General features: G+C 41.9%; 1 protein-coding gene across 2 annotated transcripts in view; it reads right to left on the bottom strand.

The window, feature by feature from the left end:
• Window positions 1–4,024: 4,024 nt before the first annotated feature.
• Window positions 4,025–21,962, bottom strand: part of MACO1 (macoilin 1) — a 52,954-nt gene continuing 35,016 nt past the window's right edge. For both annotated transcript variants that reach the window (XM_081056573.1, XM_081056572.1), the window contains 5 exons: window positions 16,690–16,848; window positions 15,194–15,376; window positions 12,934–13,054; window positions 10,527–10,701; window positions 4,025–5,969 (listed from right to left, as the gene is read on the bottom strand). In XM_081056573.1, the coding sequence (XP_080912699.1) occupies window positions 5,767–5,969; window positions 10,527–10,701; window positions 12,934–13,054; window positions 15,194–15,376; window positions 16,690–16,848 (841 nt within the window). In that variant the 3' untranslated portion in view covers window positions 4,025–5,766. The remainder of the gene's footprint in view (window positions 5,970–10,526; window positions 10,702–12,933; window positions 13,055–15,193; window positions 15,377–16,689; window positions 16,849–21,962) is intronic.

The raw sequence follows: 21,962 nt of genomic DNA on the forward strand, positions 1-21,962 counted from the left end.
AAATACCTGGGCAGAACCAACAAGCAGGAGAGTGGGGGCAAGTTCCAGCTAGGGCGGTTCTCTTTACCCCAAGCTGCTCACCCCAAGTTCCCCTTTGGGTTGTTGTTGGCTTTCATTTTGTGAGTTGTTGTTTTGGTTTTTAATTACATTTCAAATGTGTTTTAAAACACCATTACTGTTTTTTATGATAAAAGTAAGACTAAATGTAATGTAGACAATTTGGAACATATATTTATCAAGAAGATGAAAATCACCTATAATCTTAACTGCCCCTTGGGTTCTGAATATGGAATGATTCCAGGACATTGTGAAAGAAAGTCCCCACTTCAGTGTGCGGAAAGAGGGGGCCCTGGAAGTCTTCTATGAGAACAAGTATCAAATGCAGGGACATTTCAGCACCCTCAAAAGACTGGTCCAGCAGAACTTTGATACTTGTCCGAGACAGATTTTGCAAATCCACGTTATTTCTTAGATCAACATTTCTTCTTCCTAATACATAATAACGAAAAATATAGTTGGAAAAAAAAGCTTTGGGAAAGAACCTCTGCTGTCCAGCAGAGCCGGCTGCTGGAGGTGGAAAAAGACTTTTCGCTAAGGTTGCGTGTGCCCTCTGGTGGCCGCTGGAGGGCATTGCTTCAAGCGGGACTCGGGTCCCATGGCCAGCCCGCCCTTGCTCTCCTCATTGATTCTTGAAGTGGGGCCCCAGGACCAGGCCTCACTTGGGAACCTGTTAGAAATACAGTTTCTCAGGCCTTACCCCAGACCCTCTGAATCAGAAACTCTGGGGGTGGAGCCCAGTAATTTGTGTTTTCTCAGGCTATTCCGGCAGTTCTGATGAACCCTAAAATTTGAGAACACTTGTTCTAGGTAAGTATGGGCCTGATACTTAGAGAGTGTGTCAAAACAGCATAGGCCTCTGAGGACAAAAGGAAAGGAATGGTGAAGAACTGACGCTGTTGCAGGCGCTGGCGCCAGGCCAAATGCACCTCACAGAGGTTCCCACTCACACCAGTCCCACCTCCTCAACCCTGGGATGTCTGCAGGCTGTAGAGTTAGGAACAGGGGCAGGTGGACCGCATGTCAGAGTAAACCAGTCCAGACTTCTTGGATGGGGCTTCAAAGCCACACCAGGTTGTGGGACACTAAGCCTGGGATTCTTAGGCGAGAGATCAAAGATATCATGACAAAGGGATTCCAGAAGCCTAGCAAGTCCTTCCTGAGGGGATGTACAATGGAACGTCAGGCAAAGGCAGAGGCCCGAAAAGAACCCTTTGAAACAGGAATAAAACAGGAACAAAATAAGCCCAAGGAAGGAGAGGCAAGAAAAGAAGTGTTGCCCCCTTGGTCAGATGGAAGGAGATCCTTGAGATATTTATTTAACCAAATACCTTCCCGGAGGAAATGCTTCACAATCCAATTACTGTCGAAATGAAAAATCCCCACATTAACTCAAGATGCAGGGCACTGGGGGAAATCGGGTCTACGGTTCCAACTGGGTCAAGAATGGATGGGCCCCACCGATTTCCTGACAGAGGAGTGATTGTTCTCAGCACTTCCAGCTGCTTAGGAAATCTGCACCTAGCTAAGTCAAGCAGAAGTTTGTAGAGAAAATCTGACAAGAAAAACAAGGTTTCAGCAGAAACCAGAGACAGGCAGATGGGAGGTGTCATAATAAATATGCCACTTCCAATCTCTCCCCTCCTTCGAGAAACAGTTCTATTCATACTGTCATTCTACTAGAGATGCTCTGCTTTAGTTAAAATACCTTATTTCAGATTCCATGTCTAATCTATTAATTAACCTTATTCTTGCAATAACATTTATTGAGTAACTCCTGTGTGGCAGTCATTATTCTAGGTTCTGGAGTTACAGAAGTAAATTAAATAGGCAAAAGTCTCCGCCCTCACAAAGCTTACATTTTAATGGGGGGAGATAATAAAATAAGCAATATGTGCAAAGCTTAAAGAGTTCTTCATCTCCAGCTTGCTCCTCATTAATTAAGCTCAATTCTAATTTTCAAAGCCTGAGCATTGGCTTTTTTCTGAACTGGAAAAGAGCGTGATAGTGTTGAGTCTTCAGGTTAGAAAAGCGGCTCAGGACTAGGGCTCCTAAACAATTAATACGCAAGCAATTCACCTGGAGATCTTGGTTAAATGTGGATTCAGTTTGGGGATCTGGAGAAGCGCTCCCAGAGATGCTGCTGGCCGAAAGTTGCAAACCACATTTTTGAGGAGCTCCCCTCAGGAGTCAGGCTTGGGGGATGAAGCTACCCCAGGACCAGGAATTCTTAGCCAGGTCCCTGCCTTGCCATAACTCCTTGCTCCTGTTCTGGACTTCCATCTGAGAGGCCTTGGATAATTTGCAGAGCATTGTTTTGCGTCATTTCACCCTTCCAGCACCAATACTTTCTTAAAGGTGAGGAAACAGAACCCCCTCAGAGAGATTAAGGGAGGTCCCTAAGCAGGTGGTGGCAAAGCTGTCTGGAGAGCTTGCCTATGCCATGGGGCTTTGCACAGTCTGGAGCAGACAAGGGCCATGAGAAGGGGGTTGCCCTTGTGTAAGTGCTGCTGGCCAGTGAAGGGGCCGGCTCAGCAGGAAACGTCACTGAGAGGCCCAGTAAAGTAGGTATTTGTAGGTCGGAGGCCCTTTAACCTAACCGGTCTCGTAGCTACCATGGCCCACCTGAAAACATTTACTTAGTAGTTGAACTTCAGTGAATTAACTGGCTTAGGGGCAGGTTTCCGGTTTATACATTTCAGCTCCCTCTGGTGTGGTGTGAATTTTGCAAGAAGCAATTGATAATAGCTATTAGAAATGTTCAGCCCTGCGAGGTGGCTTGCCATAGCCCTATTAATATAGCTGAGTGAGCACGGGAAACTGGGATGGCCAGAGAAAGGACTATTCCCTTCCTTCAGGCCGGGAGCCATGAGGAACTGTTCATTCTCATTTTATAGGACCTCTTGGGAAGATTATCACAGAAAGATGGACACTCACGACAGCTACTTCCTTATGTCAAGTTGGGAGATGTCAATAAAGAGGTTATTCAGCCAGTCAAAACACTCACTGCTCTTTCTGTAAATATTTAACCATCTAGGATTGCAAACACGGCTTTATGACATGTAATAAATTATAAAGTACTAAGATGCGGAACCACTTTATGATGGCCCTAAAATAACAAAGACAGCTGGAGATGTCCTAGGAGGAAAAGAATATGCCAATGAGAATGCTGTAGGCAGACTCGTTTCTTCAGGGAAGGCAAAGGCAAAACCCAAGCTAGTGCTACCCCTGGGAACTCTGCTTAGGTTATGTGTCCTGTGTCCACAAGAGCCTAAATGGCAGAGCCTAAATGGCCGAGACTCAGGAAGGCAATCCAGCAACCGGGAAAGAGGGTGAGGTACCCACCAGAGCAGAATTTTCAAAAATTGGAGCCAAGATCAATTGTAACAATTGCCAAGAGAGGAAAACAGGGGTCCGGGTTAAGAGAGGCCCCTGGCTTCTCAGAAGATGAAAACAGCAAAGCCTCTAGAAACAAGGGAGGACTCAGAAGTGGTTACCTTAGAGGTCAGTTCGGGACCAGCAGACAGGAAACCCAACAGGGTACTGGTCCCAAAGTAGCCCAACAAGATTCTATAAAATGGGAAGGAATTTGCTCTCAAGATTTTCCCACCAACTACCTTCTAACCCTACCTCAAAGTTGATTTTTAAGGAAAGGAGGGTTGTACCAAAAGACAAGTCTGCCTTGGTTCTAATCAGATGCCAGAGAGGAAAAAAAAAAAAAGGAAGGGGGAAGTAAAAGGAGGAAGAGGGAGGGAAAGAGAATGAGAACGGATATGTCTTAAGAAAGACTAGAACTGAGACCCTGGATGGATTCATCCCCAATCCTGTGTTTGCTCCCCACCGCATGGGACACTGCTACTTGATGGGGTGCTGAGACGAGGAGCGAACAAGAGCAACAATCTATGGTCCATTCAGAACAATCTACCTTGTTGTGCCCTCCTGAAAAGTTAAAAAGGCAGAAAACTAGTTTTATCTGTAAGAAAATGTTTATTCTTTTGAACCCCACAGGAAAAAATAAAAGAATGCAGCCAAGACCGAGTATTTAACAAAAACAGTGTCCCAAAAGGCAGCAAAATGGGGGAAACCTCAACACAAAGTCAGTGACAATTTTCCATGTTTTTGCACAAAGATGAAAAAAATCTATGACAATTCTGAGTAACACTTTCATGGTGACATTTACACAAGATGATTCAAAAATGCAAAATGGCAGCAACATGCACACCTGGCTAAAGCTAGAAGTTTTTTTACCCCAAAATAAGATCTGTGATTAAAAGGATGATTCTTTTTAATACTTCTATTTTGCTGACTTGCTTGTCCTACTTAATTTGCTTTAATGATGCGTACATGCCAATTAACAGGAAATTTGAGAAGAACTATGTCCTTCCAGAATCCATGGCAAGGAAGCAAAATCAATCTATTTGGTTTCTTAATTTTCCTAGTTTCCAAATACAATTTTGCTTTGCCCCTCCCTCTCCCAGTCCCTCCCCCCACCCCCACCCCGATTTTTAAACACTTCCAAAAGTTGCCAGTGCAAACACTTTCCTACCAATGTATAATATACACTTGAAACGGACATCTTTGTGCAGAGTTCTGAGTTTAAAACTCTTTAAAAAAAAAACCCTCCTTGGCACAAGAGCTGAGGAATAGTCAAGTTTCTTTTAAACCATCAAACACAAGATGATGAAGAGTGGGAAGCACAGTTAAATGAAATGAAATGAAAACAAAACCAAAATGAAAAACCTAGGACTGCAGCTTTTATTAGCTGTCATTGTAGTCTCTCGTATACAAATGTTCCCAGCTCCCCTTCCCAAGGTGTTGGCCACGTGTCAAGTCCAGAACATTGTGGAGCTTTCTATGAAGGGAAACAGAATATTTAGCCATGGTGGCAATGAACAGCCCAGCTACCCACCAGGGTGACAGCAGGATCGCAGCGAGCTCAATACAGAAAGAAGACAGATGGTGACAAAAGGGGAAAAGAGTTTAAAATCACCAAGTTTCCTCTTGAAATATCTTTTCCCAAGGCACTGTGAACAAGACTGCTGCTAGCAATTTTCTAGAACTAAACACACGGATGAGAACAGAAACATGTCAAACACAAGCCCTGTGACAGTCTCACAGCTAGTCTCATCACCTGAGTCTCTCCCCTCAACTTAAAAGACACTCCTTGAACTTTTTTGAGCCTTAGAGGGGTAACTGATTTTTATTTTCTGTCATATCAACAATCACCTTCTTTAAAGCAGCTATACAATCAAAGCTGCATTCAGTTATTTAACCTTCTCTAACAACTAAAAGTTTTCATTATCATCCCATGTGAATCAAATGTGCAGGTTTTGCTTATTTAAGAACAAAATAAAAATAAAGGGCTGAGAAGCAAAAACCCTGCTTTTTTTTTTTTCTTCAAGAGGAAACTGTAAGAATACATAAAAGGCAAAATTGGCTACTTGAAATCCAAGAATGGTTTTAATGGATTGGCCGAAAAAAATAAACTGCAAAGTTCTGTGAGGTCGTCTAAAAATTTACAAGAAAAACTGATGGGTAGTTCTAATCAGACTTAGATGTTATCTTTTCCCCCCTTTTTAAAAACGACAACATATACAGTCCCACAAAATACAATATAAACTTTTGTTTGTTTTAATCTTGACTGCCAGAGACGCTCCTTTGTGATGCTATCTGGTAACCAAATTGTTGGGCAAAACACACAGCTGGCCTTCACTTCTTCAGGGGCTGGTAAACAGAGGCATTGGGATCGAGTCCAGAGGGGCTGGTCTCCACAAATTTGGAAGAGTAGTGGGGGGAGACAGAGCTCAGGGGGCTGGTGGCAGCACTGTACGTTATGCTGGGCATGACGGCCATGACTTCAGCTATCTTCTGTTTTAGGTCCTTGATTTCCTGGTCTTTCTGAAGAATTTGTCCTGGAAGATTGAAGACCCACCGTTAGTGAGAAGGGAAGGGCCAACTCAATGCAGGGCTCTCTTGGGCCAATCCCACGTGGATTTGACTCCAGCTATGATAGTTTGTGAGGGTAGGCAAGCGGTTCCTAGAAAAGGCCAAGTAGTATTTTAGGTGTTCTGAGCCACACACTCTCTGTCATGTTTTGGTTTGTTTTTCTTTTTTTTCAAACCATGGAAAAATGTGAAAACCATTCTTAGCCCATGGGTGATATAAGAATAGGCATCAGGCCAGATGTGGCCTGTGGACGACGGTTTACGGGTAAAAAGGGATTGTTTATGTAGGGGTGACTAAACAAAGAGGTCAGTTTCCAGCAGCCATGTTTTGAGCATGGTAGTTACCTGTGGCAGTCTAGGAGGGTGCTGATTTTGAACTACGGCTTTCCCTCTTGAGCTGTAATATTTTTCTGGGAGGATGGACCATCTCTAAGTGTCAAACCAAGGAATATGGAGACCTCAGACTCGGTCACAACAATACACTTTGCCCTGAGTTTTCTTGTAGAAAATAAACGGAGCTCTGTGGCTGCCCCACTGGGGGCTCTCACGTGACTCACATCGCTGCCCCTGCCTCCTGGCACAGTGCCCCTTGGACTGACTGCCCAGTTTGCCTGTGGTAGATGCTTTCACAACACCCTCCCTCACCACACTCAGTGTCGTGATCCAACCCGCTCCTGCCTGCCTCAGAGCTGCTACCATTTTTGTATTTCTCCTGTTTTCTCTGTGCTGAGGTTTCCACTTCTACTTCACAAAGCTTTTGGTGATCCTCCCATATAAATCCTCCCACCACCCCAACTCCTAGATTCTCAACACATCCTAAACTTTCTTTTCTGTCACTTTATTCTTCGTAATGATCATAATCACAGTAGTTAACACATATGTGCCAGGCACTGTTCTAAGTACTTCCATACACAAACTCATTTATTTATCACAACAACCCTATGCGGGGGAGGGCTATCACCATCATCCAATTTATAGATGAGGAAATGGAGGCACAGAGGTGGAGTGAGAGCCTGGATTCCAGAGCGCACTCCTGCCTACCGCACACTTCCACCTCCAGTAACTGTTCATGTGGGTGAGGATTTGTGTCCATCATCTCTCCACTGGCCCCTGAGCTCCAAGAGTTCAGACTGTATCTCCTTTATTTCCACTGCTACCACCCTAGTGCCCAGCCCAGCAGAAAGCTGAAGCCCTGCTTTTAAGGTATGTATCTTGCCCAAAGACACTCAGTTATTAAGAGGCAGAGCAAGATGTCAACCCAAGAACAAAGCCCATGCAATTTCCACCATGCTTTGAAGCTCCCTGTTCTAGGGGAAGAACATTTAGGAGTAGCCTGTCAGAAACTTAAATGCTTAAAAAAGAGGCTGCATTTGAGCTGCACTCACTGAGTCCTGCAGAAGACGGTAATAGATTAAAAATGTAACAGAGCATGGTGGCACATTTTTTAAAAAGATGTAGTAGAAATGAAAGTCATTTTGGAACCAGGATGAATCAAATGATATAGAAAGTAGGAAGGAGAAAAGCAACAGGAGTTTGATTTGAATTACAAAGTTGGGTTCTTACTAGAATATTCTGAGCATGACAGCGGAGGGAAATAGTGGGGAAGGCAGCAGCAAAGAGCTCCCTCTGACTTCCTTCACATCTGCTCAGCTTCAAGTAAGCATCAAAATCCTTCTTCCCTTTGAACAAAAGCCTCAGGTGAATAAAGTACCTAAGGCATCTGACACAAGAGCCACCGGATCTTTTTTTCATGCTGATTTAAGTGGGATTTCTTTAATCAGTAATATGCAAACATTCCCAGAGCACTGGAAAAGACATTTCTCTTTGCTTTTTTTTGTCGCTTTACAAGAGTTCCTGGGCTGACAACCCAGGCTCCCCTTGCTACTGAGACCAGGTGCTGCTTCACTGCAGGGTGGAAGCTCTTCCAAGTTTACAAATCCAAGTAAATGGGATGAGGCAGAGAGATCATCTGGCCACATCTCAGAGAGCTGAGCCAAGCAGGCAAAAAAAAAAAAAGTGTATGATCAGAAGTTCAGCTTCAAAGGCAGGATTCCCAGGAACCTTTCTTTAAAAAAAAAAAAAAAAAATGCCTTTCCCTGAGTCCACAGATTAATAAGCCTGATTCTCAACTCCCTTCTCTTCTTGCTCTACCAGCTTGGCCAGTCCAAGTCACTCCTTTGGCTTCACTAACTCCTCCCAACTTCTGTATCCCACCCCCGCCCCCAGGGGTGTTGGTCCTCTGGGGCTTAGGCCCTAAATCCCCACTGACTGATGAAGATCTTCGACCTGGGTGTCCAGGAAGCGACTGCAAATGAAAACATCCCAAACCAAACTCATTCTCTTCTTACTCCTTACACCTGGGCTTCCTTGGCTCCTCCGCCACACTCGTCACCTCTGAGATAGAACACGTGAGACAGTGTCCTAACTGGGCTCTCTGCCTCCACTCACCCTTTCAACTCTGTCCTTCACACTGCGAGTGGAAAGAGCCCCACAGTAACAGCCAGAACACGTCGGCCCCTTCCTCCTGAAAATCCAGGGCATATATTCTCTGGTATGTCTTTAGTCACGGTCGTCCTCACCTCCCGCTCTCTTCCTCCACATCCCCCAGCTTGAGGTCACTGGACCTTTCACGTGGACCTTCCCAGCACTTTCTTTCCTTCATTTACACTACTCCCTCGGGTAACAGTTCTTTCTGCCATTCTCCGCTCTCAGAATTCACCCTTCAAAGCCCACTCAGTGAGCCCTCCCCTCATTAGCCATCCCTGACCTCTCTTCTGGCTTTTCAATCCTTGCCTCTACCTAATGGCAGTGGCTTCACCTGGCGTGCCCTCTCACAGGGTCCAAACTATCTCCAAAGTTATACTAAGACACTATTTGCCTTCTGCACACTCATTCCCTCATGGGCGTAAGTGGAGTCTTCCAGAAACATGGCAAGTGAAATTACAACAGATTGAATGTAGGAACAGAGATGAGAAACGAACTATCTTTTATTAAGCCAGAAACTAAAGAGGTTTCCTAAATGTACAACGATGCCACTTTTCTCATTAATTTTTTTGTTTGTTTTGGAAAATTTAGTTATTTTTCACAAAAATGTTACTTACGTTAACAAGTATACATTTATTATGTTATTTTAAAATGAATTAATAAATAAATGTTTTAATTTCTAATAGGTAAATACTGATAGATATAATCCATTAAAAAACAAAAACCTCCTTGGTGTACTCAATAATTTTAAGAATGTAATGGGGTCCCTAAGATAAAAAGTTTGAGCACCACTGCCCTCATGGATTCCCCACTAGAACGTCTTGTTCATCAGTCTCCCCTTTAGCTTCTAGTGCAATGCTTCACACAGGATAAGCATGAATACTCTTTAAGTACTTGCTGAAATATTCTTTTCCTTCTCCTAAGTCAATCGTTTGGATTTATTTTTTTCAGTAATCTACTGGTGGCTGATCAATTTCTCGGACAAAATCCAAATTTCTTTTCCTCAGGTCATGTCATGCCTCTGTTCAGAAGCCTTCCAAAGGGTCCCATATCACTCAGAGTAAAGTCCAAAGTCCTTTCTGGGGGCTACAAAGCCTGGCGGAATGAGGCTCCTGCTGCTTCTGAGGCTGACCATTCTCCCTCTCATACAGGCTACAGCCCCAATGGCCTCCACGCATGCTCCCTCTGCCTGAAGTGCCTTTCCTTTACAGATTTATATGACTCATTCATTCTCTTCCTTTCAGTCTCTGCTCAAAGGCTACCTGTTTAAAAAATCTGCCATGTCCCCACATCAAACTAGCAGCCCTACAAACACACACACACACACCCTACCTCACCACTGCTTTCTTTTCTTCACTGCACCATCACCACAGACATATTATCCATTTGCTTGTTGTTGTCTGTCCCCTCAGGGATTCTCACAGTGCCTGGCACACAGTAGGTCTCAGTAAATATCTGCTAAGCAAACAGCCAGCTCTGCAGACTCTCCTCCCGACTCCCTCATTTGTCATCTTCACTCCAGTCAGGCAGAACCAACTGCAGCTCTGAACACATCAGGCCCTCCTAGCTTCCCTGGCCTTGCTCAAGCCACTTCTTTTGTTAGATGCCTCTCTACTCCTCATCCCTGCTACCTTGCTTCCTCACCGGGCTAAGCCCTTTTCATCATTCAAGACCCAGCTCAGACATCAGCTCCCCTGAGAAACGTCCCTCAAACTCCCCAGACTGCCTTAGGCCCTGCCTCTTTCTCTGCTCCCACAGACCTTGGACATGTGCTGCACCAGCACCTTTGGGTGACTCTGTGGTTCTCTGTTTCTTCAACAACACTGTGAGCCCTGGAGGACAGAAGCTCATACTCTTCTCTGTATGCTTCACCCCAATAGGTGATGTCTGTGGAATGAATTAATGTGATGACTCCTAAATGTCAATGTTGGGCGCTTGGCAAACCACTTGAGGAGGAATGGAAATGCCTTTGGTTCTGAGCTCTAAGGGTCCCTGTGCATTCCCAGCCACACCACCTAACCTGTGGCCCGCTGCTCTCACCTTGAGCAATCTCAAGTTGTCGCTTCGCGTCCCCCAGTGCAGAGAAGAGATCCAGCTTGATTCTTGTTTCTGCGCTCAGGCTGTTCTCCAGGTGCTGCGTTTTATCCTGCATGGCTGAGAGGGCTGACATTAACACCTCAGTGTCCTTCTCGTTTTCCTTATACTTCCGAAGCTCCTATCAACAGCATTAAAGCAGCAGTGTTACAAGATAGTTTGGGCATCAATGTCTACAAATTAGCCTGAAATCACAAGTATTAATAAAATCCCATTATTATTGACTGGGCCCCTAGAACGTAGAATGCTGGTATTTCATGGGTTCAGACCTCACCACTTAGAGGGAGTGCAAAACATATTTATATGGTGATCTGTACATATGAAAACACTTTAGTAGATAAATTTGACTGTGTTGGACTGTTTCTAGATAACAGCGGACTCTATCTCCAAATAAAACACTTTCTTACAAGCTTAATTCAGAACCACAACAAATTTATTCCTTGTTGCTAGGTGCAAATGTTGCTGTAATGCTGTAAACAAATCTGACAAAACGCTACTTTCAACCTGCACTAAAAATAGTAAAGATATTAATTATTTTGATAGGGCAGGGTATATTGCAGAATAAGCCCACTTAAAATTTCTTATAATGTAGCCAATAAATATACAGAGGGTGCCAAAAAAATGTATACACATTTTAAGAAAGGAAAAAGCTGCATAATATATACTGATGACAAAAGATGAATACGAGATGTGTATACATTTTTTTGGCACCCCCGGTGTATACACAGGTATTTTAATTTCTTTGTTTTAATGAGAAATCTAAACTTACTACAGAGAATTAAAAAATATATTAAAGTTCAAAGAAGAAAACAACAATCACCCCAAATCCCTGTGAAAAATTTGATATATGTTCTTTTAGTCTTTTAAGCATATGTGTATCTTTTAATATAACTAAAATCACAGTATATGTACAGTTTTGTTACAGTTTTTAAAAAACATATCTCAACTGCTCTTTGAAAATGTAATTACTAATGGCTGTATAATATTCCCACATGTATATGTACCATAATTTACTAAACCAATTGCCTATTGTTAAGATTGTTTCCATTTTTCTTTTGCATTTATATACCACTGCAATGATCAGCTTTGTATACCTATCATTGGAGAGATTTAAAAATATTTACCTTAGGCTGGAGTCCTAAAAAGGGAAATAGTTAAAAAGTACAGGAGGTTTTTCCAGAAAGTTACACTTTTACCAGCAATGTATGAGGCCTATTTCATTGTAGGCTCCCCCAGACTGGCATTATCATTTAAAAATTATTTGCTGATTTCATAGGAGATAAATGGTATCTAATCTCAATCTACATGGTTTTGGTGATTGATGAGGTTATCTTATGTTCTTCTCAGCCATTTATACTTCTGTGAATTCTTTGTTTGCATCCTTTGCCTATTTTTAGGTATATTTGAGCTTTTCTTAGAAATTTTTATGAGCTTTTTATATATTGAGTGTTAATTCCTTATTTATAATATGTGTTGCAATATCTGTACCTTCCCCAATTGATTTTTTTTCACTTTGTGATTTCTTCCATTTTTGTTTGGAAAGTTTTCTCCTGTTTCAAGATCAAATATGTTCTACAGTTTTACCTAGTTTAAAACAAAATGTTTCTTTTTTTTTCTGCATTCAACTCTTCATCTAGAATTTTTGTGTGGTATGAGATGACCTTCTAAATTTTAAACTTTTTTCCAGTTATCGCTGTTTCAAAGCCTTTTATTGACTAATCCTCACTGTTCCCATTCATTTCTGACTCCACCTTTACAGCACACTTTTTAAGATTTGTCTCTAGGTCATCTATTCTACTCCACTGACCTGCCAGTAATTTCTTACCAGTTCCATATAATTCAAATTACTGTTAACTTTATAATATCTGACATTAGTTTTAAATGTCCCTTTGAAGAGCCAATGCCAAAAACTTGGCTAAGGTATACATGGCCCAGAAAACTGGCTATGTCCACAGCAGTGGTGGCTTTGCTCACAATGCCCTGCTGAGAATTGCAATCTGCAAGGCTCAGAGCCACCCAGAATAAATAGTCAGTTCCCTGGCGATGGACAGAGGGTTAGGGCTGAAAATGGGTGTATACATTCCAAAGGACACTAATCTGGCCTGTAACCTGAAAAAGTATAAAACACATAAAAGAACCGTCAACATTTCTGGCTTGTATCAGAATCTGGCTGAATTAAATACGACATGAATGAGCTGGAGAAGATTAGAGCTTCCTTTTGTCATAGAGAGATTTTCAGATACAATGGGATTTGCCTGTATTGAAAGACACCATCTCCCCATTACATCACAGACCACAAATCAAACACAGATGAGGAATTCAAGGCTGAGAAAGTCTTTTGTTCCCTCATTACCTGCACTTTGAGTTCTAGTTCTCTGATCTGGTCTTCTTTCACCTTCATGTCCATTGTGAGCTTCTTGCCCTCTGCCTCTAATTCTCTGATCCGATTCCGTAAGGTTTCGGTGCATTCTCCCCTTTTGAAAAAGAAGAGAAGAAAATAAAGGGATTACAAGACTACAGTTTTACTTATATTGCATGATTGATATTTCGCTTATACTCCAGAGTCAGGTATTAGCTTTTGGTTCAGTCTGTTCATTCTATTCTTTGATAATTTCAACAAATGATCTAAAATAGTTATCATTAACTGGTATCTAATATGGTCCAGGCACCAAGCTAGGTACTTTACAAACACTACCTTCTTTACAGGGATAGTGTATATTATTCCATTTTCCAGATAGGAAAACTAAGGCTACATACATATAATACTAGTCCAAGGTCACCTAGATTGTAGGTCACGGAACTGGAATAAGAACTAAAGTTTCCCAGGTTCCCTATCTAGCAAGCTTCCCATGAGGTCACAGAACTTGAGACAATGCACACAAGCTGAGCAAGACAGAGCTAGACATACCCAGCAGGGGGCAGTGAGCTCATTTTTTTTGTTTTCACTTTTGAGGGGCTGTGCATTGGGAATTTCACCTTTCTTTAGTCATGAAGTGGCCACAAGCCTGAAGCAAATCAAAAAAGAAGGGAACAGCATTAGTCGGCTTCTCAGGGCTATATAAGGACAAACTACAGAAGATGATGGCAGTGGCCAGTCCAAAGCTGAGTAAGGGTTCAGGTTTCAGAAACAGCCGGATGGAGAAAGGTGTCTTTGCTACCAAACAGGAAGGTCCAATGACAGACGTAACGCCTTGAGATCCATTTAAGAATAAAAACAGCCTGTACATAAGTAACGGTAAACAAGGACCATCCAAGGATAAGACCAAAACAAATAAGCTTAACTAGAAGCAAAATAGATTAAAAATTCTGTGGCATAAGAGACACTAAACAATATGGTTAAGGAACCGTCATATCTTCCTCAGTGGATTTTTTTTTTTTAAAGGGTAGGCGCTGGATGAATTAAGGACAGCAAAAGCCACACTAGATGATTGTTCAGGAAAATCTCCTGCAAATCTTAAGTGTTTCGGAAATGCTTACTAATCTTTAAACAAATACACAAACATAAAAACCCACATTAGGTTAGGGTTAGACAGGTTAGTTAAGGGTCCCGTGAGTCCGCACAGATGCTGATGGGCCAAGTGAGCTCAGCCACCTCAGTGCAGAGCCTGCTGGGGGAAGGCAGGGACACACAGGAGAAAGCATTCTCTCCTGCTGTAACTTCCCAGAAGGTAAAAGGAGGACTGATCAATTATTCTGCAAATGCTAGAACCCAAAGGAAGGCTATTAACACATCAAACACAAAAAAGCAAAACTCAATGAAGAGTTAAAATAGAACTGCATCAGACAGATGCAATTTGTATAGACACTTAAAATGAAATAAATAGTAATAATTGACCCTCACTCTGTATCAGTAAAACCTATAACTGACCCCTATCATATAGATGGACTTCTCTAGTCAAGAAAACAGAGAGAGAAAAAACAAGGGATACAGAGAAGTAGAAGCCAAAACAAAATAAAAAGGCTCTTAACTATCTTCTGTCCTTGCTGGAATCAGATGGCAGTTACGTATCAGGGTTTGGAATACTTGCATACTTTTCAACGGTAGAGGAAGTAGTCCTAATTTTCATTTCTCCACAGATTCAATGATAACTAATAGTGACTTACGTTTTGTTTTTCCCCCCATCATTTCCAGCTCATTTGACAGTGTGCTGATACCCAACAAAGACATGAGCAGTCAGTACACAGCACTTGGGGAACCACGATTTTAACCTTTCTTCCATTTTAAGATAAAAACTCCAGAAACACACACCTAAGAGTAGGGACAATGATAGTTGGATGAAGGGAACACAATTCCAGGTTGGTTCTTTCAAAGCATTTGGTCTTAAAGAAAGTGACCGCAAATCCTTTCATGAGCAGCACTTTGCCTCCTAGGTGTGGGAGGCAGGGTGATTCCCCCATCTCACTTCACAGATTAGGTGACCGAGAGATGAGGTTGTCATAAGAGAGCGCAAGCTTGCACCGATGGCGTTTAAACCAGCTAGTAAAAACGCACTTAAAAGCAATCCATCCGTGAAAGATTATTTCCAGTCCTGCCCAAAGCATCAAATTCCCATGGCTAACTTGGTATACGAAAAGCCAACCGTGGATTAAGCACTCAGGTGACATGGACATACCTAGACGCAGCAGCAAATGCAACAGCCCGGGCTGCAGTAGCTTCTTCTAACTTCTTCCTTTTTTTCTCCTCCATTAACTGCTTTTCTACAAAACTTCGGGCTTCCTGCTCAGCTTTCAGCTTTTTCTCCAACTGGCTGATGTTCTGCTTGTCTTTTTGCTTCATTTGCACAGCATTATGTAACCTATATAGAAATGATTGTCATACAGTTTTACAATTACAAATGCCCACTATAAACCCTGGAGAAACATGGCTCCTCTTTTATCATTTTAAGGCCAAAGGAAACAGGAGGTTTGAACAGCAAATCATAAATGTCAACTCCCAGAGTGCCCAGAGAAAACACACTATCATTATTATTTAACAATCCCTCAACACCGATAAAAAAGCTGCCGTACAAGATACAGAAGCAGACCTCGGCTCTATCAAGGTACCCATTCTACAGAAGGTAATTCAGAAAATGGCATAAACAAGTTGCTATCAGAGGGACAGACAGAACTAATTCGAGTGCCCCAAAGCACCTTCAACGAAGGAACAGCTGATGGAACTAAACCCACTGAAACTAGAGTGGGAGGGGGAAAGTCTTTGCTTGAATATAATTATGCTGCAGCCTTTCCTTTCCAGCTGTGAGACATTTTTTTTCTGAGTATCCCAAAATAGATCTTGTAGAGTCACAGGATGCTTGATTTCAGATAGAAATTTCAACCATATTCCCTTCCCTGCCTACTACTACCTCCGCTTTATCAATGGAAGGTGAGTTTATCTCGTAGCAATAAAGATGAGATGTTCTCTAGTATCAGTGCTAGAGACGTCACACATGTGGGTCAGAAGCAATGGAAAGGCTATTTGCTTATAATGCTTTAGCTTTTGAGTTCCATTCCTTAACAATGTGGAAGGACTCTTTTTCAATGGGACAAGCCCAGAAAGCCCAAGTTTAGAACAGTAACCACTACTGCAGACACACACTGCTTAGAGGTTTAACAATAGGACAGACCCACATGGAGTGAAGAAGTAATTCCAGAATGAATTAATGGAAAGCATAAAAGAATTCACAAAGAAGAGCTGGCCTTTCGCCTGCCTCTTCAAATGAAATCAAAGTTCAATGTCATTTTTCAGTTTCAGAAATCAAAACAAATAGAGTTGATTTAATCATCTGGAAACTCATGCAAAGGAGCAAAAGTTTCAAATTGTGGCAGAAATACTTCTTGTCAGTTTTACTTATATTAGCACAAAGGCTCAATAAGTACTTTAAACTAAGAGAACAAGTTATTCAATGAGAGAAGACAAAATAGTAATATTAATAAACTGTTTTGTTGAAATAAGTCCTTATAGATTTTATAACATGTTGAATATCTGGTATAAAATTAAATATTTTCAACATTTTCTTGAAAAACTCCTCTGCTAGGTCCCTTTGATATCATGAATCTTGTGCTCCAATCCTTGGAAACAAAAGAAGCCGTGAGGTCCCTTGGCTCAGCAAAGGCCCGAAGGTACACGTACTTGTTCTGCAGCAGCTCGTTCTCCTGCCGGAGCTGGCCCATTTCTGAGCGGATGCCTCGCTCGGTGCTCGAGAGGGAGCTGATCTGACTGCGGAGCTCTTGTTCCACTTGCCGGCTGGCCTGCAGGTCAGCCTTTAACTTTTTAATGTCTTGTTCCAGCCTAGGAGAAGAAGAAAGGCAACATTTTCATCTCAGGGAGGGCACCCACAGGGCTCTGTGGGAAGCCCTGGCTGACGTCCCAGACTGCTGGGTGGGTGGCAGAGGACCCCCTCTGGCAGCTCCTGCGTCACCAGGACTCCTGTCTGCAATTGGCTCTTTACTGAGTGCTTCTGCCTGCGTCCCCACCTCTTCCCACCAGAGGGTCACTTCTGATTTCCCCCAAATGTTTGTGAACACTGACGGGTGAGGATGGTACTCAGGAGTATTTGAGCTGCTAATAAAGGGAGAGTGGAAGGCAGGCAGAGGGTGGCTGAAGAGTAAGGTCCCTCCCAACTGCTCCCGTGCCCCTCAGCAAGGGAGAAATGTAACACCCAGCTCAGGACCCACCTGCGCTGAGGTATTCTGATATATCAGATACTGTCTCAGATTCCCCCCAAGCACAGGCTTAGAAGAAACCAGGGTCTGAGATAACCTCCTGAAATTACTAACATCCTTGCTACATGATGTTCATACTTCTGGTGATTGTGACAGGAGGGTTCATCAGACTCAACGACAATGAAGAAAGGAACAAATTCCGTGCTCTAAGTATCATAAGAAAACTCCATCTGTGAACCCAAGCCTTTCTTTTCTCTTCAATTCTTTAATTCTGTTCCATTTTCTTTAATACAGTAATAGTTTCATTTTAAGTGATATGTATTGCAGAACTATTATGTGCCCATGTATGACTGACAAAGATCAATGAAAAGTGTAACATCAAGCCCCTTTCTTTATGAGAGGACTTTACAATTTCATTAGGGTCCAATCAACACTTAAAATGGTTAAACAGTAACACAAGGAAGGCCATGATTAGATACATGCTAGAAGGAATAATAATGTTAAATGAGAACTATGTACCAGCCACTGTTCTATAGATTTCAATATTATGCATTCATTCAATCTGCACAATTTATGGCTAAGTGCAATTATTATTCCCGTTTTTATAGATGAGGAAATCTAGATTCAGGAAAGCTTCCAGCCCAAGGTCACACAGGCATTCTGTGCTCGAGTCCACTCCTCACCAGTAGGCTCACCTGTAACTCTATCAGCCATAGCATGGTACGGGTAGAAATGCCACATAAGTTCTGAGGAGAGAAAATGGGAACTGAGTTGGGCGTTGATAGCTGGGCAGATTTAGAGAAATGGAAGGGAAGGAGGCGGGGGGGCGTTCTAAACAAGCGGAAAACAGGCTCAAAAGTTCAAAGACAGGAACAGCCATAGATACTAGCGGGACAGAGCAATCAGTCTGGCCTCTGAGGAAGGCTTATACTCTGGGAACAGAGTGAGAAAGAACAGAATGGGTCTGATAGATAGGACTGTGGACAGGACGGGCTGCTACGTGAGACTCAGAAGACACCTTTTCCTACAAAATTACAGGTAGGCAAAAATCCGTTTGCTCTGATGAGACTCTCGTGCATTTCACTAATACAACGTACCGAAAGAATCAGGATTTCTGGAGAGCAATGGTGATCTCTCCTTGGGACTGCCAGCTCCAACAGACTAAGTCCTGACAGACATGCTTCATTAAGCACTAAATCCCCAGGGCCCACCAAAGAGCAGCTTTATTTACCTATATAACTTTAGCCAACTAAAACAAAAATCTCAAAAACAAGAAGTCACAAAGCATCAATGGTCATCTTCCAAGTACAGTAGCCAGTCCCCTGTCCAGTGACCAGGAGCAGACTGGAGACCTTGTGTTCCAGAAGCACTGCCGGGTCTCCTGACACAGCTCGCTCCCCAGGGAAGGGTCACAAGTCGACATCACGCCACATTTCCCCTATTGCCAGGGTTATTCCAGTTGAATGTCCTCCCGGAACGGCTCTAAACAATTACAGACTGGCATTTATACCACCCCACACCATCCCTCATTCATCCGAAGTAACCCAAGGGATGTTTTCCGAAATAGGCCGATGTCGTCAGGTTATCTCCATTAAGAAGTTTGGCTGAGAAACGTGTTAGGTAATTCATCTTTCTTGAGAAATCAATTTCACAGTTTAAAGATTGTATTTTTAGTAGAAAGGATGAGTTTTAAGATGAAAATAGGGACTTATCATGGTTTAGTAATAGGGTTTAGGATCAGGATTCTAGACTCGGCTCTGGTGCCAACTCTGTGACCCCGGGCAAGGCACGTACCCTTCTAGGACTCAGTTTCCCCATCTAAGGCTAATGATTTCTAAAGTTCCTCCCAGGTTGGTCTAGGATTTCTCGGCCTGACACACTTACTGCCGGCTGCTGATCTGTCTCTTCAGATTAGCAGCCTGAGCTGTATTATATGCAGTGGCACAGGAATCAAGTTCCACACAACCAGCTGACTGGGGCAGAGCGTGTGCCACGTTGGGAAGGAAAGAAAACTTAAATCTGCACATACTATACATCAATAATTTGCAGTTATTACTTTTTTGCACTTTTTAAATCGATAAAAGCCAATTTTCCTACCATGAACTAAGAATAACAATATTCTGAGTGTAATTTTAGAACTCCCTAAAAAACGTAAAAATGCAGAGTTAATGCAGTTATAAGAGCAAAAACTACAAAATATCTAGAGTGCAACTTCTGGAGACCACAGAACACTTAAACAATATTTTTTATTTAGAACTATGAAAATTTTGTCAAAGACATGTAGTAACAAGAAACAACAAAAATAAGATGATGTGGTTTCAAGGGTTGTGAAAATTATAAGTTGTACACTTAAGATTTACGTACTTTTGTGGATGTGTGTCATACTTCAATAAAAAGTTTATTTTCAGAAATAAAATAACTTAATTTCACAAGACACAGAACAAAAATGCTCCAGGAGAATCATAACTGCTACCATTTATTTTGTAAAACTCTGAATTATCGTTTTCCAAAGAGTTGTATCAAACCTGTGAGTTACCTACCAACAGCTTTGCCCAGTTTAAGAAACACTGCTCTACAGAAGCACTGCATAATGACATGTAAGATACCGTAAAGTGCTAAATGGTAAATTTGAAATAATTCTTAAAATTTCTGAGGGGAAATTTTTCATTGTCTAGCTACAGAAAGCATTAATTTAACCTTGAATGCTCAGTATATTTTAAAATCTTTACTGAGGTAGGTGGCAAAATGATTTACAATCTCTTATTAGATTTGTTTTGTTTAATTGCAAAAGTGATACCCAATCAATATAAAAGAAACTGCATATAATAACAGAAAAGCATAAAGAATAAAAATGTAAATAACTCATAATCCTCTTCAGACAGAATCATTCACTATTTGTATTTCGTTTCCTTCTTTTCTGTCTTTTTTTTCTTTCTCTTTCCTCATACATGTAAATATTTTTAGTATTGGTGTGAATACCACATATACTGTTTACATATCTTAAGCACCTTCCCATACCATTAGGAATTTCTCATCAACAATTTAATTGCTGCATAATATTCCACTGTCTAGATGTACTACAAAATCCTATTTTCTGAGATATATCTCAATTTTTGTATATACTCAATAGAAAAATGTATGCATGAGTTTTGAAAGAATTATGTGAATTATTAAATTGAACTAAATTGAGCCACACAAGTGCCAGCGGCATTTATTAGACAGATAACTACTACTTGTCTTTATGGTTTACTTAATCCTTTGGTGCTGAAAGTATTTCCTAGGTAAAACAGATATGTAATTTATTGATATGAAGAACCAAGAAGTACTGACTAAATGGTGCTAAGAGGTTAATGCAAAATCTTCAAATATATTCATGGGATTTAACCAAAGCATCAATAGCTACAACCTAAATTAGAAACAAGTGGTCAAGAAGAAAATGAGGCAAAAGTAATAGTTTATAACCTTCACAACTCATTTCAGTAAACTGGAATCGAAAGAAAGGAGGAAAAAAATTCACCCATGAGCTCAGACCCCTCTTATCAGAGCTAAATCTACTATTCTCTTCCTTACACTATAGAAGATTGAGGGGCAAAAGGGAAATTTCCTCCAGAAGAGCTACATCTCATCCAAAAAAAGAACAAAATTGGGCCAGACAGACCTTAACCAAACTTTGGTAAAGCTTAGGCAGGAAATAAATACACTTCCTGCTTGCCCAACTCCTGTGGTACTCGTTTTCACCCCTACAAAGGCTGCCCAACGGTGTCACCACCTGGGATACAGACAGGGCCCATGGCAAAGCCGGAGTCTGTGTCCAGTAAACATGTCCATTTCTGCCCAGTTAGGCAAGCCAGGGTTCTAATCAACTCAAATGGTTACCTTTTAGGTCCAGGCACCTTTCCTAGCCATTTCACTGATAATTTTAGAAGACAGCATCCAACCTCTAACCTTGTGAAGCTCCGGCTGAACTCCAGCAGACTACCTAGCTCACAAGCAAGAGGTGGGACCATCTGGAGTGGAACTTTCCCAGGTCTCCACTCTGACGGCCTGGGCTGACTTCAAAGCAAAACTGCCAAGCTGAGGATCCCTGCCTGTACCCACTCCAAACCTTAACTCTATGTCATCTTCTCTCTCATCCCTCCCAACTGTGGTAAACTACAATGTAAGTGGCTGACAGCTATTTAATTCTAATAGGAAAAGATTTACATTTTAGTAAGGGCAATCTCCAAAAGACTGAAGCTCAAACATTAGCCTTTTAGGCAGGCTAAGTAGGAAAGGTATCTTTGAGTATCTTGAAGTACACCTGGTAGAAAATACAGTAGTACCCAAGTGTCAGTTTTTAGTTGAAAGAGGTATTGTTTTTAAGTATCTGAAAGGTAGGAAGATACTTATGTCTAAATGTCTGCAGTCCTCATTTTTTTGTGAAGGACTTGAATTACAGCCCACAGTACTCTGACTTCATTAAAAGTTTAAAAGTCTCCAATGGGTAGTGCCAATAACTTTATGGTTTTATAAAGCCTGAGGCTTTATGAGGCCTGTCTGACAGCACAGAGGAACTTGATGGCTTTGGAGCAGTAAATTTCCTCAGGAAGTAAATCCTGCAAAAAAAAAAAAAAAAGAGGGAGACCTTTTCTACTAGGGATGACTAACTTCCCCAAATACTCTATGAGTCACACTCCATGCCCACTCCAGAAAACTACCTAAGTGTGTATTTCTATGGGCTGCTGGCTCGACCCCATGAGC

Source organism: Rhinolophus hipposideros (genome assembly GCF_964194185.1).
Source record: "Rhinolophus hipposideros genome assembly, chromosome: 8".
Classification (NCBI taxonomy): Eukaryota; Metazoa; Chordata; class Mammalia; order Chiroptera; family Rhinolophidae; genus Rhinolophus; species Rhinolophus hipposideros.